The 17,331-nt window shown below is 37.0% G+C and overlaps 1 protein-coding gene across 4 annotated transcripts in view; it reads left to right on the top strand.

The window, feature by feature from the left end:
- Nucleotides 1–9,034, top strand: part of LOC128018606 (chemokine-like protein TAFA-2) — an 85,607-nt gene extending 76,573 nt beyond the window's left edge. For 2 of the 4 annotated variants that reach the window (XM_052604219.1, XM_052604221.1), the window contains 3 exons: nucleotides 3,856–4,005; nucleotides 5,363–5,487; nucleotides 8,247–9,028. In XM_052604219.1, the coding sequence (XP_052460179.1) occupies nucleotides 3,856–4,005; nucleotides 5,363–5,487; nucleotides 8,247–8,258 (287 nt within the window). In that variant the 3' untranslated portion in view covers nucleotides 8,259–9,028. Of the gene's footprint in view, nucleotides 1–3,855; nucleotides 4,006–5,362; nucleotides 5,488–8,246 lie in introns of all 4 variants that reach the window. The other 2 variants (XM_052604218.1, XM_052604220.1) reach the window with 2 other exon arrangements.
- Nucleotides 9,035–17,331: the final 8,297 nt, after the last annotated feature.

Here is a 17,331-nt window from a genome sequence, read left to right on the forward strand (position 1 = left end):
TATTTGATATAGAGATATTGTCAATCTCGTGAAAACCTTTCTCCCTTCCTCCAGAGTTTAGATCTAGCCCTGCAGTATCACACAGGTTTTTCAGATGTAAAGACCTTGATTCAGGTGTGCTCTACCTGGATTTGTGTACTGATCCCAACACGTTTAATCATTACACACTTTAAAACACTTTATAATTAAACACTTTCTTTCTTTATTATTATTATTTTTAAGTCAATTATTGATGTATATGTCATCCTGTCTGTGCTGGCTTTGTGTGAACCTCCTAAAAGCATATGTGCCCATGTTTGTAAAACTGTTTAACTCATCTTTGTGCATGTGTACATGAATATGTTTATGCATTTTAGGGTTCTTCTTCTAAAAAGCTGATTTTAAAGCTACGCCACAGGGGATGTGCCTTCAGAGACGTAATGTCTCAAACTGTCAGTTTCCCTACAGACATTTGAGCTCTTTGAACAAGAAACTTTTTGATATATCAGTGTGGGATTGTATAAATTTACATATAAACTGGCTCTTGAAATCTGTGTTTTGTGTTGGCATATCAAAATCGTATCATCATCATCATCATCATCATCATCATCATTACAATGACCACTTGCAATCACAGTAATCTGTTGTGATGTCATTCAGAATTTAAATAAGAAAGCCTTTTAAACTGTAATTCCCAAATTTGCAATCAACTTTAATAGACCTCAGTCAGAGTAGCATCATACAACATTTTTGACAGGAATGAAAACGTGACTGTGAGGGATAGAAGTACAGTGCATATTTATTATTATAAAGTTGTTTGAAAACAAGGTGGTGGACACTTTGATGTTAATAATTCAATATCAGGAAGTCAATAGAGTTAATGAATAATAACTTATGGGACAATATGAGCTAGTGAAATTCCTGTATTTTTGTCATTGTGTTGAAATGTAGAATTTTGTCCAACTCTGATAAGTCTGTCCATCAAGAAACTGCAAGTCTTGCAAATCCATGTAATAAGAAGGGTTCACTGTGATGATAGCTTTGGGAAGGATATAAACCTAGAGATCTCGAAACCAGAGCACTGATGCATGAGAGCCCAAGACAGAGAGTTTCTGGAGACTAAGTGAGCTGTCTTGGTAAACCCTGCAAACACCATGAAGATATCATTAACATACTGAGCAATTAACAGCATCTCTTGTGGCAGGTAAGGTGCAGAATACAAATCTTTTTTCCTTCCATCCTTATGATTTCTGATGCATCAAGCCTGTCTCCATGCCGTCTTGTGGTCCCACGATACAGGAAAGTCATCGCCCTCTCATTTCGATAACATAAGATATTTGAATTTGGCATTTACAGCTGATTTGGGCGACACTCCCTCTGAGCTGTGCAATGTATCTCTCACAGATTGAAGGTTTTCCGTCTGTAATGACTGAGTGATATTATTCACTCTACTGAGAGGATCCAACACTCACAATATTTACATCTTGACATTTCAATCAGCAGAGTTTGATAAGCTGGTATTAAAACAAGCAGAGGGGAAACCACACAGAAACTGAGAGAACATCTCGTTCTCACTGGAAAACTGATTCAAAACTAAAAGAGGAAAAAATAACAAATATTAATTACATATTTAAAATGTGCCATATTTATTAATGAAATATTAAATGTTTATCTGTCTATAAATTAGTAGATAGATAGATAGATAGATAGATAGATAGATAGATAGATAGATAGATAGATAGATAGATAGATAGATAGATAGATAGATAGATAGATAGATAGATTTATAAATATAGGGAACTGTCAAATACAAAATTGAAAGAAAGAAATTAAAACCCGGTATGAGAGAGGGAAAGGAAGGAAAACGTGGGAGTTGAAAAATGAAGAAAAAGAAAGAATAAAGAAACATAACTCCCCAAGGACAAACACACACTTCCAGATCCCCTGATCAGAACTACTCTTGGGCGCTGTATGACAGTGTGTGTGTGTGTGTGTGTGTGTGTGTGTGTGTGTGTGTGAGAACAACGCCTCCGGTCACATCTTCTGGGGCCATATTGTGGAATCCTGTCATGTTGAGACCACAGAAATAAAATACCCTGTCACTGCAGTTAGTGAGATGCATGATGAGAAAGAATATGGTTGAAAGAATCATTTCTCAGCTGAGAGGCTGATCTCTCAGGACGGCTGACATTTTCACATTTCGCACACACACACACACACACACATACAGAGCACAGGCTGCTGACCAGTCAGCCCCCATAATGACTGGTCAGGATGGATTAATTTGATGTGATGTAATGTGTGCAGAGACTGAACTGATTGACTATTTCACCCTGCACTGCCCATCCACTGAAGGACAGAAGCACTCCAAAACCAACATAAAACATGCTCTGTTCCGAAGGATATTTCATTCCAACACTCACAAGTATTTCCTCTTCCAACTAGCTAAAGTTCCTTTCAATCAAACACTGTTGTAACATTTGATCATGTCGGTTGGTTCGTCTTAGTCCTTTACAACACAGTGGTTCCATTGCTTAGCCTTTTCCTCATGCTCTGTTCCCAGTCCAGGTTTATTCACACAGGCTCTGATGCAATTAAATGACACAAAAGTATAGAAAACAATGTGTGCTGAAACTATTCACACCAAGTCCAATTCATTTTATATAATATATCTTGAAATAATATAACTGTATTTACTGTATTTATTTATTTTTTCAGGAAGCACAGTAGTGTTGATGCAGCCATGTCAGGGAGATGCTGTGTTTCTGTGCGAAAGCAAAAGCACTTTATTTGGCCTTCCGAAAGTAAATGCAATGAGGAATCATTGGTTAAGATTTATTTACAACTGAACAGCACAAGCCAGATTTTCGAATATGTTTAATGCATTTTATGGACAGCAAAAAAAAAAAAAAAAAAAAATTAAATTCCGACTTTGCTATGACAATCTGGCGCTTATTCTGAATCAGCTACTGTAAGTATGTTTTCTTAATAGTTAAGGTATTTGCTATTGACTGTTCAAATGTGGAGTTTTGCGCCTTGTAGAGTATTGCGTTGTGTGTGTGTGTGTGTGTGAGAGAGAGAGAGAGGATCAGTGTGAAGAGAGTTCATAGAGATCTAATGTTTTGTTTAAAATGTCATTATTGTTTTAAATAGGCCTTTACTTTTATGCCAGTTTGGGCTGATGCTAAAACCTGCTCCAGACATTAAGGGTCATTTTCAAAAGCTCAGACTAAATTTCAGCTGAAGCCTCTGGTGTTTGTAGGTGAAACCCACTAAGCCGTACTTATCCACAATAAAATGTTTTGAATGCTTCAGACAAAGTGGGTGGATTGAGAAAGATCAAGGATTGATGTGTGGTTTGAAAAAATTAATTCATTTGTTTTTTACTTTATTATTGGCATTTTTCTCTAATAGAACTCTGTGTTATTTTCTGTCTTGCAGTTTCAGTTTTAAGGTTTCAAAGGCATGTCTACAAATTTCAAACACTCGGAAAGAAAAAACACTTTTCCATTCCTGTGATATTGAGATAGTGAGATGGTGAAGATCTCTGCTAGATTTTCAATCATTTGTACGCCCTAGCAAGTAGCCGTCAGGCACCCAGAGCGGTTCTGTTATTAATTTTTTGGTTATGTCTTTTTCTCATCTGTGTGACCCTCAGAGTTTTAATTAAAATTCTCAAAAAACTGGGCAAAGCTTGTATGTTTTCTGTATTAGAAAAACAAATAAAAATAAATAGCTATCAGGTTTTACACTTTTCAATTTGTTTCAATTACTGAAAGGACTGACTGCAGATGTGCCTGTGTAAATGAGATGCTGACTGCAATGTCATTCAGAGACAAATGTTCTTATGAAATGTGTGTGTATGTTTTGTTGCAGTGCACGTGAAGGCTGGCACATGTGAGGTGATTGCAGCCCACCGCTGCTGTAACAGAAATAAGATTGAAGAGCGATCACAGACGGTTAAGTGTTCCTGCTTCCCAGGACAAGTCGCTGGAACAACAAGGGCTGCACCCTCCTGTGTGGATGGTAAAATCAATCTTCAACTCTATTCAGGCAAATAGTGCTGAGTTTTTAATATTAGCTTAATTCACTTAAAGCGTTTGTGCGGAAAATAATGATAATGACTTAATTTAAAAACTCATTGCGCTTCACTATTTCCATGCATTTAGTGTCTGGATTAACCGGATTGTTTTGAAAATGCACCTTTATGTATACAAGATTAAAGAGTTAAATGAGAAATTGTGTCCTGGATTTTTCACTCTTTTGCCCTCTCCCTATTTCTCTCATTCACTGACTTTGGGTCTCTTTGTCTCACTCAGTTGTATGGCTATTTGATTTAATATTGTGTCAACACTGTCCACTTGACAGAGAAATCGATCGTTATCTTATTTTGCCTGACTGTAAACTCAGGAAAAAATAGCCCAAGTGTCTCTACACACAGCGTTTTGCGTTAGAGAAAATGTCAAATAAGCTATGTTTCACCCTATCTCATGCTTCTTTCTTTCTCTCTGTATAAGCTCAAATAGCTCCTCGTCTGTTTACCCTTTTCTTGCTTCCGAGCTGATCCACGATCCTCTGTTTTTAAAGAGGTCATGTCATATTTTACCATTTTATTTCTTTCCCTAGAGTCCACTTACAAATTTAACCTAAAACTAAAACACTCTTACTTCATAGGACTTAAATTTTAATGGAATTAATTACAGTAATTACATTAATTACTGATGGTTAAAAGATGGACTCTTTTGGTTTGACGTGTCACATCTTGCATAATAATTATCACATTTTTAAGATGCCATGTCAAGTCAGTTCAACTTTCAAAAATGCACCTCTGGATTCAGTTGCACTCCATCCAGCTGTTTTTGACATAAACACAGATACTGTACTTATTCTGTACTGCCATACTCTCGATAAGCATGATTTGCGAAGCATGTTGCCTTTAGAAGTGCATATGTCAGGGAGCATGATTAAAAAATTATGTGCACTAAATTAACAAGTTAAATCGATAGCACTAGGAATTTAGTTATTCATGCAAATTTTCTACCCTTTATCCAACCCTATAAATTAAATTAACAGGCTGCTTTTGCTATGACCTTTAATGACCTCTTTTTCGATTGGCTAAAATATCTTGTTGCAAAGCCTGCACTACATTGTGAAAAGACAATCTGCACTGAAATGATTTGGTGCCTATACATTTCTCATGGCTAGCCTCTTCAAAAATATAGGCAGATTTGTAGGTGCTACACCCATCCAGGAACACATCAACATTTTGTCTGATTTGTTTTCCCCCATTCCATGATATGAACCATATACTTATAGGAAGTGAGAATGTCTGTTTGTACTAACCTTAGTCTACGTGTTCATGTTTCCTGTGATGTGTGTTCAGCATCTATAGTAGCTCAGAAGTGGTGGTGTCAGATGCAGCCGTGTGTGGATGGTGAGGAGTGTAAAGTCCTGCCCGACCTTACAGGCTGGAGCTGCAGCACAGGAAACAAGGTGAAGACCACCAAGGTTAGTGTACACGTCCACACACACACGTACACATACACACATACGCACACAACACATGCACACACACCTCAAAGCAAAAATACTGTCCTATTGGCCTGTTGGATGCTGTAACGTTCAAAGTTCAAAGTCAGGGTTATTCATACTCTCATTTCTAAATGACAATATGCAGAAAGTGCAATACTCCAGCATAAAACACAACACACAGAAATATTAGTTAAAATAGTATTTAGTATATTGGTTTAATTTATGTTTTGTTTTTTTCATAATTTACTATAATTATAACAATTATCTAAATGTGTTCATTATGTAAAATTTTTTTCCAATGGGCTTGTTTGTGTGTGTGTGTGTTATATATATATATAAAACACACATATATATAAAACAGTATATATACTGTATACACAAGCAATGCTACCTTAGAATGTGGCTAAACATGTCTATTAGTATTTAAAATATGGTCTAGATAGGCAGCACACTAGATTTTGGAACAAAACCTGTCTCTCTTTCCCTCAGTGACCTAATTCCTGTTGTTGTGAATACGCTCCGTACCGTACCTTAGGAGTTCAAGTGGAGCCTGGAGTTTGTTGGAACTGACATCAAACACAATACAGCCTGATTTAGGGAAAAGAAGAACAAAACAGAGACACAGAGACTACTCCTTTTTATCCTGCCAATAAAACATCTTGAATTTTGAGAGACAGAGACAGAGAAAGAGAGAGACAAGCACAGCAACAAACACACAAGAGCTTAGGTTATGAGTGACAGATGTGAAGTGACTGACTGAGACTGTTCTCAACAGAAAGAAAAAATCCAATGGCAGAACAAAGCAGTAAATATGAAGTGACCAGAAGACTTGATGTCAATATGCATTCTGATCTCTAGTCGCTGGAGAGCAGGGTACAAAATGAACTCTTACCAAGTGGAAAATTTGAGGGAAATAATTTGAAAATAGTTTTTACTTTGTAACCAAAAATACATGGTTTATATATATATATATATATATATATATATATATATATATATATACATATACTTACAATCAAATTATGCACACTCAACTACATATATTATTATTAATACAATATTAACCGATAGAATGTGTATTTTCCATACACTGAAGTTATGAATATTGAAACATTTTTTTATTGTAGAGAACAGTACATGGAGACTTTTCTGTAGAGTTCCATGTATTACTGTAAAAATGAGAGTCAGGGAGATTTTAATTATTTTTTAAAGAATTCCATTAAATAAAAATAGAGGAGAGCAGGAGAGAAGGAGAAGAAAGCGTCTGGTTTGATCAATGACTGATAAGCTATTCTGTGCCATCATACCTCTCATAACATAAAATGCGCACATAACACTGATCTATTTTTCATCACAGTGAATTAATCTGAACCTTCATCTGTGTGATGAAGTGTTTCTGAACGAGTGTTATGTTTATTTAGATGTAGTGAAATTTTCATATGAATGAAAAAAGGCCCATGGAACAGTTGGAACAAACAACTGTACACACACTTCTACTTTGGACCATGCACACACACACTCCTCTGTGTTTCATTCTATCTCTGTCTCACTGTAGGGAAATTTTGTTCCCACAATGTAGACACAATCTGACCCAAAGCTTATTGTTACTAGTGCCTGTTAACAATCTGTGAAAAAATAATCATAAAGACCTGTCTTTTGGCTCGAACCTGTAAACAACCAGCTAATGTTGCAACAAACACCCAGAACACCCTAACACCAGCATAATAACACACTGAAAACCACCCAAAATACCATATAGCCTTATGATGGCACTCAAATCGTCTTAAGAGTTATATTACAGCATGTACATTGTCTTTTTATATGAAAAAAAAATTATTTGATTCACTTTATTAATATTTTTTACCTTTGAGAGCATCCCCAGAGGTATTATCAGGTCCTATAAAAGTATAGCTACATAAACCCACACAAACACATTAATTCTCATTACACACTAAGAATGAGACCTACAGCACTGAACCTTCGGCTCTTTAACTCAATCTGAAATGTTTTAAAGCGATCTCACTTCTCTAAGTTTGTATTCAGTACTGGACCACATGCTGATCAAAACTTTTAACCAAGATAAATAAGGAAATTACAGTACATGCAAATGATACATCACATTAAAAGAAAGTGGAAACAAGGGAAAGAGGCTGGAGATCTTATATACTCCAAGGACCTACAATGCAGGTTTGTACAAATATAAGAGAGGAGAAATTAAGAGCTGCTTTGATCAGCTATGGATCATAATGAATCTTATAAAGAATGATTAGCATGGCAACTGTTCAATCTATGCCAGCACACCTCTTGCAATATAAACCTTGCCAAAACTGAAAGAGACACCGGGAAGAGGAAAGAGGAAGACTGAGAGGGTGGATCAAGTATTGGGCATCATGCCATGCCACTCTTCAGTTGTCCCTCTGTGCCAACTTGGAAGGCATGGTGCCAAATTCTAAATCAATGAGTTTGCTTTGGCGCCAACTGTTTCAGGCGCAGCTCTAGAAGGCCATGTCCATCAGCGGCCAGGACAAGAAGTCTGTGCAGATAAATGTCAAGCATTAATGAAAACAGAGTTGGAGAACCAGACAGATTTTTTCCAAAATGGGCCCATATAGTTCATAATGATTCATATTTCGGGGTTACTGCAGTCAGATGTGCTGGTAAACACAGGTGTAGATGTGTCTAATGGCAAAACACCAAAGTGTCAAATCTAAACTCTTCCTTGTTCTCTATTTCAGGTGACCCGATAGTTCTACACTCCAAGCAGACACAACTCACTGCGGACAAAAGTGCTGAAAGTGAAGACTAACTAGAGACAGCATTCAGCTTCAGCTAACCGGACCGATCAGTATTAGTCAAAGATTATTTGCAATCAGAATATCCAAGGAGCAGACTGATCTCCAGAAATATATCCACATAAACATTAGGACCGTCCTGGAGTTTGATGTGTCCTCCTCAATGGACCTTCCGGACGCTCGATCTTCTGGGTGTGGATCCATAACCTCTGGAATGTGTTCGCTGGGGGTCTCAATGTACGTATGCAGTTGTTGTAGTTGTTTTTTTTTTTTACAGAAGTTTGGATCATCTAGACCAGTGCAGCGCAATGGAGTTTAAGCTTTTCATCAACATGCTCTCCTTCCTTGCCCTTCAGTTCTTCCGACAATTCCATAATCATTCCTGTTCTACCTTATAAGAAAGCCTGATGATTTCTTTGGAATCCTTTAAACAGCATTTAAACATGTAAGATCAATCTGGACCTTTAATGGACTTGTCTTCTGTATATTGTTTGTTTCTAAATTAAAGCTTTTCAAACCCACAGTCTGAAATAAAAGAATAAATGTACCAGTATATTCAAGAAAATGTTTAAGTGTAAAAGATCAAAGTGTTATTTCTGAAAACAAGAAGAATCAAGTTTAAAGGTTATCAGTTTTATTATCAAGGTTTTTTTTTCTTCTTTTCTTTCTTATCCAGCCTGGTAACTTCTATTGAGTACATGTGTCAGTATTACATTCAATAATTAAAAATGTCAAAAAGATTTTTTCTCTGTGCTCTGATTTCAGAGGCTGCAAGCTAGTGAAAACTAATAGCTTGTTGTGCCACAAATAACATGATTTATTCATTTTTCCTCCACCAATACTGATATCCAGGAAAACAACATAATCAGCCTTATATATATTTTCTGACCTTTATGCCTTGAGACAAAACATATGCTCTCTGTGCACCACGTCTCTCTGTCCTTCCCTTTCTGACAACAAAATGGGATTTTTATTTGTCAAATCAAATTACCAAATCTGTTCAATGCACATGCCATTTAGCTTTGAAGAAATCTTGAGAACGTTTGCGCATGTCATTAAGAGATTAGAGAAATTAGCCAAAAATAAAAATCATTAATACTAACCACAACCGCAGCACAGAGAGAGAGGCATATTTGAAAGTTAAATGATGCATAGGTAGGTTGTGTAAATGCATGCTGATATCGTAATACATGTTATCAATAAATGCACACTCAGAGTTGCACATACTGTACTCATACTGAAGCTCACTACAAGCAGAAATCCCCCCCATGCAATAACAAGACTGTGAGTTTGAAAATTCAGCGGAGCGTTGCAGAATAATGATAGGCGCAGCTCACTTCTAAAGCATCTGGGATTGTTGGGCTACTATGAATCAGTATGAATCTGGCAAAATACAAACAGGTGAACAAAGCTTCAAGCATATGTTGTCAGGCACTGCTACCGCACTGTCTTTCTCTCATTCACACACACCAGGAAATGACACGTCACCCTGGGATGTAGGTGTTGAGACTTGGTGCCGCTTATGCAAATACAGCTTGCAGATTTAATGAAGTCTGAGCAAAAAGGCCAGGAGAGATACCATGCACACTCTGACAGCACAGACAAAAATAAAGTGAGCTAGCTGAATAAATAAGAAAGAAGGCAAGTAAGAAAGGAGGAAAGAATCACTGTGCAGTTATTGCTGTACATGTGCATGTAGCATATTGTATTTGTATATGAAGGTGTGCATACATAATACTTTAATGCTGCATATGAATTGAGTTGCATGCATATGAATGTGATGAGATGCAGTAACTGTATGATAGATGTATGTAAACATTATGTAATTCCGAAGGTGAGTTATGTTAACCTGCAGCAATTAGGGACAGTCATGGCCTAATGATTAGAGAGTCTGACTTGTAACCTGAAGGTTGTGGGTTCGAGTCTCTGGTCCAGCAGTAATTATTTGTGGGGGGGAGTGAATAATCAGCCTTCCATCTTCAATATCACAACTGAGGTGAGACCCTTGATCAAGGTACCGAACCCCCAACTGCTCCCTGGAGTAATGTGACTGCCTGCTCCAGGTGTGTGTTCACTGCTGTGTGTGTGCAATCTGTTAAATGCAGAGCACAAATTCTGAGTATGGGTCTCCATACTTGGCTACACTTCACTTCACATTGCAAGTTATTCTCACACGATTAGTTCCGGTTCTTAAATCTGATTGGTCCAGAATGCCACTTTCTGCACGGTACATAGTTTCGCCAGTAGGTGACAACAAGTCTTTAAGAGTGAGTCATTGAATTATTCAGTCAACTGATTAGTTCAAAACATTGCTACATTCAATCTTAAAATGGGGTTCAAAAGTGTTTTTTTTTTAAGTGATTACATAGAAGAACTATTTATTTGAAGATTATATCTAAAGAGCCCTCTTCCACTTTAAATAACAGAATGGCAGAATTGGCAGAATGGAAAGGTTCAGATAACTATTAACACCAATAACAGTGTTTGTGAAAAAGAGTGAGTCAAACTGTTCATCATCAGAGTGAGTCTTTGAATCATTCACTTAACCAGTTCATTCAAAAACACCAGTTATTGTTTATTGAACTGTTATATCATAGCAATATCAGACAGGAAAACCCTCAATTTCATCAGGGTTCTGATTACCTAAAGCCAAAACACAGTCATGATGATTTTAAGAAATGGACTCTTGCTTTTATAATATTGCTTTATTAATATGCACATGTGACAACACAGAACTTTCAATGCATATTATTTTGGAAATTATTACTTGTATTAATTATAAAGGTTTTGCTTTAAAAATGCAAATATTATGGAATAAATCAGCATAAAATTACAAGTGGTAGAGGATAGCAGCTTAATCAAAAACATCTGTAGATTTTAAATGAGCATTATCACTTTCGCACACATATAGTGACAAAACAGGCAGATGAATGCATATTAATCATGCTTTATCTGGCTGGATTGTGTAAGTGCGTCTCCCATTATTCTGAAGTTTAACATCGGTGACCTACATAACTGTTCACTGATATCAGCCAGGCAGATAAAGAATAATGGAGGAAAGACTGGATGGAGAATGTAAATGTTGTCTTCATAGTTTTTTAATGGAAATTTGCACCAAAACACTGGTTGCGGCTTTAATGCAGTTCGGCTAAATTATGATGCATTAATAGCAGTCTCCCAGCACACACAAACACAGTATGGACACCATACTGTGTGTGTGTGTGTGTGTGTGTGTGTGTGCTCTTGTTTTTGTGTCATATCTGGACACAACTCTGTGTAATGACATGGGTATGACACAGGTATTACAAGGAGAGGGTGACTTATGAGGACATAACCCATGTCCCCATTTTTCAAAACGCTTATAAATCATACAGAATGAGTTTTTTTGAGAAAGTAAAAATGCACAAAGTTTCCTGTGAGGGTTAGGGTTAGGTGTAGGGTTGGTGAAGGGCGATAGAATATACAGTTTGTACAGTATAAAAACCATTACGCCTATGGGATGAACCCACTTTACACAAAAACAAACATGTGTGTGTGTGTGTGTTTGTGTGTGTTTGAGAGAGAGAGAGAGTTTGTCACATACAGTACTCTGCAGCCTATAGCAATGTCTGAAAGGACATTCATTTTTCAAGTGTAGAAGGAATGGAAGGTTTCAGCCCCAAATTGCAAAGAGCCGGTGAATGTTTTTGACCTGCAGTTAGCTCTTAACATGCTCACAGAAGAGTCGATCCCTCCTGAAGCACGAGAGCCTTGTGGTGTTCAGAACAGCAGAGACAAGCCAATAGCCAATTGGGTGTATGCCACTGACACAAGGATAAGGTAATATTGTGGAGACATCTTTCTGTCTGCTCATGGGTAGAGCCCTTCTAGCATAATAATGTGAGAGGACACCAAGATCTTTCAGGAGAAACACTGTGCAGCTAAATCTAGCAGATCTTAATAATTCAGCTGGCCTGTTGGTAACATTTAACTGACCTCTCTGTCATTCTGCTGTTCCAGATTCCACAAGATACAAACATTCCCCATCAAAATAAAATGTTTGTGGATATGAATTATTCATTAAAAGAAGTACTAAATCTAGTACTGCTATAGTCTAAGAAAATGTTTGTTGTGTTCTTTGAGGTCATACTCTGCTGAAAGCAATAATGCATGTGGTATGGTTGGTTCTGGGTTTTTCTACATTGTGAAGACCAAATAACACCATAAGGATAGTAAAATCTGATATTACGAGAAAAAAACAACAGTCCTCACAAGAAAAACGGCATAAAACATCATTAAAAAATGTCTTAATGACAACTTGCAACTTGCAATGATTTATGCATTTGGGAATGGAAAATATCAGCTCAGTATAAAAACATTAGGAGTCGAGTACAACCGTTGTACAATGATAGAAAAAGACAGTAATAAAAATAACAATAATAATAATAATAATAATTATTATTATTATTATCTGTTTTTTTTAAATATTTCCTCTTATTTCCTCTTTCCTCTTTCCTCTGTTCACATTACTCCACTTTTTTTTTTCATGATTCAATTTACTACGCTTAATCATGTCTCTGGAGATCCAGTCCTCAGCAATGCTGGAGGAACAAGTGTAAATTTGCAGAAAACTTTATGAAATTAAGCTTGACTTTTGAAAAAGTCACATTTGGTCTAAATTCTTATTTATGAGTGGTTCTGGGGCTGTCATATGTTCAACTAAATTACATGAACTTTTCAATTAATTAATCTTTTTTTTTTTCATGCTGAGAATTTTGTTGATTCAGTGACAGACATGAAATATTAACAGCACAAGAGGCTTAAAATGGCAAGTCTAAAATAAACAGCCCCTATCTGAGTCACATCTATGGGTTTATAGGCCAGACTGCTGCTGGCACAGATGAAGCTTCCCTTCACTCATCTTTAAGTACCTGAGTCTGTATCCAGATTCCTTGACGTTTCCTGAAAATGTGCCACTGGCATGCAGAAAATAGTTCAGTGTGTGAGGGTTTGTAGATTCTGATGCTCTAATCTGGTCCTATAGGACTTGCTGAGCTAATACGACTCCGGTGGTCAAATTCTTTCAGATGCTGCCAACAATCTCCACCACTGTGATCCAGTGATCTCCAGAGTTTAATCCTAAAGTCTAATTGATTAATTGATACTCTTTATGCTGAACTTTATGCTATGGTGCTGTTGCACTTTTAATATTTGTGATGTATTAAATGTAGGTCAGTGGTGCATAGTCTGCATTCGATGTGGTTTAGTGCCGTCTTGTGTTCTAGTTTAATCACGCAGTCCATCGCTACAGTGTAACCATGCAGTGTAATGTTATAGAATAATCATTTGGCTTGTGCTAACAAATTAACACTTTCTAGATATCAGACACTTGTGCCATTTTAGCATCACAGTCCAGTGTGTGCGTGTGTGTGTGTGTGTGTGTGTGAACAGATGGCCATTAGCACTGAAGAGGATGGGTACAGAGCAACAGCAGATGAACAGAATGAATGAAAGAGAGAGAAAAATGAAAACCAATGAGAGGATGAAGGAGATACATAAGTTTCACGAGTGTATCATAAGGTTTTATCTTTGAAATTCTCTGAATTGTTTAATTCAGTCCAGGGTTGTAGAGTTTGGTATCCTGCCAAAGACTTCCATTTTCATATTTGTGGGTATCTGAAAAATAACAGAAGTTTTACAATAATAATTAGTGGTAGTAGTATTATAATAAATTACATTTTCTGAATTTTACATAATACGGTTTTCATTCTGCTCTCACAACACTGGCATATATATATATATATATATATATATATATATATATATATATATATATATATATATATATACCGTATATATAAATTTGAAACCAATTAAGGTTCGTCTAAAAAGTGTTTACAGTAGGAATAACCAGTTCTTAATGATATATATGTATGTAAATATGTAATGTGTATGATAATTCCCCATGCAGATCATGTTGACAGATGTCACATTGAGCAGAAGGTTTTGACAAATGCCTTATGTGGGTGTCCATGTGTGTCATGCAGAATTAAACAGTGCTTGTGCCTGAACACTCATCACCCACAGCCATTCAGTTCTGATCTAGAACCACACAGACAAAGATGATCCAGACCTTTGGAAAGAAGCTTGCAGTTGCTGGTGGAACCTCTGTTATGTCTTACTTTAACCTGTGAGGCAGGGACGTGGGAACTGTATTGTGAGAGGGGGGACGGGATTCTTGGGGGTGGGGGGGCGTTAGTGTAGGCTGTGTTATGTATCCTGATTGACTTTATGATTAGTTAAATCTGTTTTGCACATGCATCGCCAAAGAGTTAACCATTTCAGACAGTTCAGGACAGCCTGTCTCATTCACTTCACATCTGTGGGTGTTAGGCACAGCTCAGTGTGGCACAGGCGCCATGGATTCCAGTTTTGGATGGGCCAGACCAATTGTGGGTGGGCCTTAAATTAAAAATGTTAAATTAGGTTAAAAAAATAAAATAAAACCTAATTAAAAAATATTGACTAATATAGCCTAACGTTATATTATCTGTGCATATACATGATATAGATTTTAATAGTTTGATGCTCTTTAAATATTTTGTTGCATTGTTAAAAGTTTCGGTGCATAGGACAGACCTATCTGCGATTGCTCTCCATGGTTCTGACCAAAGAAGAGCTCTTTGGAATCTCCATTAAGCATGAAGCGCATACCTGGGCTGCGTTTCCCGATAACATTGTCTCTTAGCGTGCTACGAAGACTCTTAATGTATAATTTAACTAAAGGTATACTACCACTAAAGGTATATCATTGCTAGGCGTCTTCGGGGCTATCATTCACTGGCGAGGCAGAGGCGGTGGCGCCCTCCTAGCAATGGCACTCTTTTTGGTAAAACATGATTTTGATGACTTCATTAAGTTTTGTTTTATAGAAAACTCTTTTAAAAAGTTATTCGTTTTGTATAAATTGTATTTTAATTTTGATCAATGTTTTATCAATCAATTGCCCGTATTTAATAAATAAGAAACAAATAGCTGACAATGTAATAACCTTAGTGTAATTCACAGAATTACTAAAAACTATTTTGCTACCTAAAAGTTAAAGATTTTTTTTTGTGTCATGCATGCATCCATGTCTATTTCCCTCATATTAAATATAAAACGCATGTGGACTGATATTTTTCCAATGTCTCCTTTATTAATGGAGTATATAAACATACGTTTCAATATATTAGTATTAAATGCATTTTCTGAGAATTTATATTTCAAGTTTTTACTGCAAATGTCGAAATGCGCGCTCTTTGGTCCATCAATACTTGAGTCACTGATCACATTAGGATAAAATATCTCATAATAAAATTTATAAAATTGACTGATTTTTGAATGTATATGCATAGTTCTCATCAGTCGGAAATACAGATAAACGCTTTCATTTGTTGTATTTTTGATCCCGATAGAAAACAGAACAACAAAAGAGTGAATCATACCACCGTCAGTAGTCATGCTTCAAGTTGAACGCACCCATTTTTAAATCGTTCACAGCTGAGCATCGTGAGAGGTGGATCTGTGCCCGAGCGCACATGTGAATGAGCTGCACAAAGTCATTTTCAGATGCAATGAAAAAAAAAATGGATAGCCTAGGCCCATATTCACAAATGTGTTAGCTATGGCATGAAATATCTGATATTCCGATTGTCAAATACATGCAAGTGGAAGTGTATTGTTGTTTAAACACTTTTAAAACGATCGCGTTAGTTGAGTTTATGCGCGATATAATTTTATGACACAAAATTTTTGGGTGGGGAAAAGGGTTGGGAAAAGGGCCCCGTTCCAACACCGATGCTGTGAGGCAGAGAGCAAACAAACACAGCGGGATTTGTGGTGAGAAACCAAGGGGAGTTTTTTAATATTATTATTTTAGTATTTTAAATGAAATAACAAGGGTTTATAGTGTCCATGGGGAAGTGAAGGTCAGGCTGTGCAGGGGGCGGTTAGGTCCAGAGGCACCGGCCCAGCGGTCCTTGTCTCTGTAGGGGTCCTGCTATGCCATACCCTTCCTGGACTTTGAGGAGACCTTGGTCATACAGTATTGTTCAAAATAATAGCAGTACAATGTGACTAACCAGAATAATCAAGGTTTTTAGTATATTTTTTATTGCTACGTGGCAAACAAGTTACCAGTAGGTTCAGTAGATTGTCAGAAAACAAACAAGACCCAGCATTCATGATATGCACGCTCTTAAGGCTGTGCAATTGGGCAATTAGTTGAAAGGGGTGTGTTCAAAAAAATAGCAGTGTCTACCTTTGACTGTACAAACTCAAAACTATTTTGTACAAACATTTTTTTTTTCTGGGATTTAGCAATCCTGTGAATCACTAAACTAATATTTAGTTGTATGACCACAGTTTTTTAAAACTGCTTGACATCTGTGTGGCATGGAGTCAACCAACTTGTGGCACCTCTCAGCTGTTATTCCACTCCATGATTCTTTAACAACATTCCACAATTCATTCACATTTCTTGGTTTTGCTTCAGAAACAGCATTTTTGATATCACCCCACAAGTTCTCAATTGGATTAAGGTCTGGAGATTGGGCTGGCCACTCCATAACATTAATTGTGTTGGTTTGGAACCAAGACTTTGCCCGTTTACTAGTGTGTTTTGGGTCATTGTCTTGTTGAAACAACCATTTCAAGGGCATGTCCTCTTCAGCATAGGGCAACATGACCTCTTCAAGTATTTTAACATACAAACTGATCCATGATCCCTGGTATGCGATAAATAGGCCCAACACCATAGTAGGAGAAACATGCCCATATCATGATGCTTGCACCTCCATGCTTCACTGTCTTCACTGTGTACTGTGGCTTGAATTCAGAGTTTGGGGGTCGTCTCACAAACTGCCTGTGGCCCTTGGACCCAAAAAGAACAATTTTACTCTCATCAGTCCACAAAATGTTCCTCCATTTCTCTTTAGGCCAGTTGATGTGTTCTTTGGCAAATTGTAACCTCTTCTGCACATGCCTTTTTTTTAACAGAGGGACTTTG

This window comes from Carassius gibelio, chromosome A8 (assembly GCF_023724105.1).
Source record: "Carassius gibelio isolate Cgi1373 ecotype wild population from Czech Republic chromosome A8, carGib1.2-hapl.c, whole genome shotgun sequence".
Classification (NCBI taxonomy): Eukaryota; Metazoa; Chordata; class Actinopteri; order Cypriniformes; family Cyprinidae; genus Carassius; species Carassius gibelio.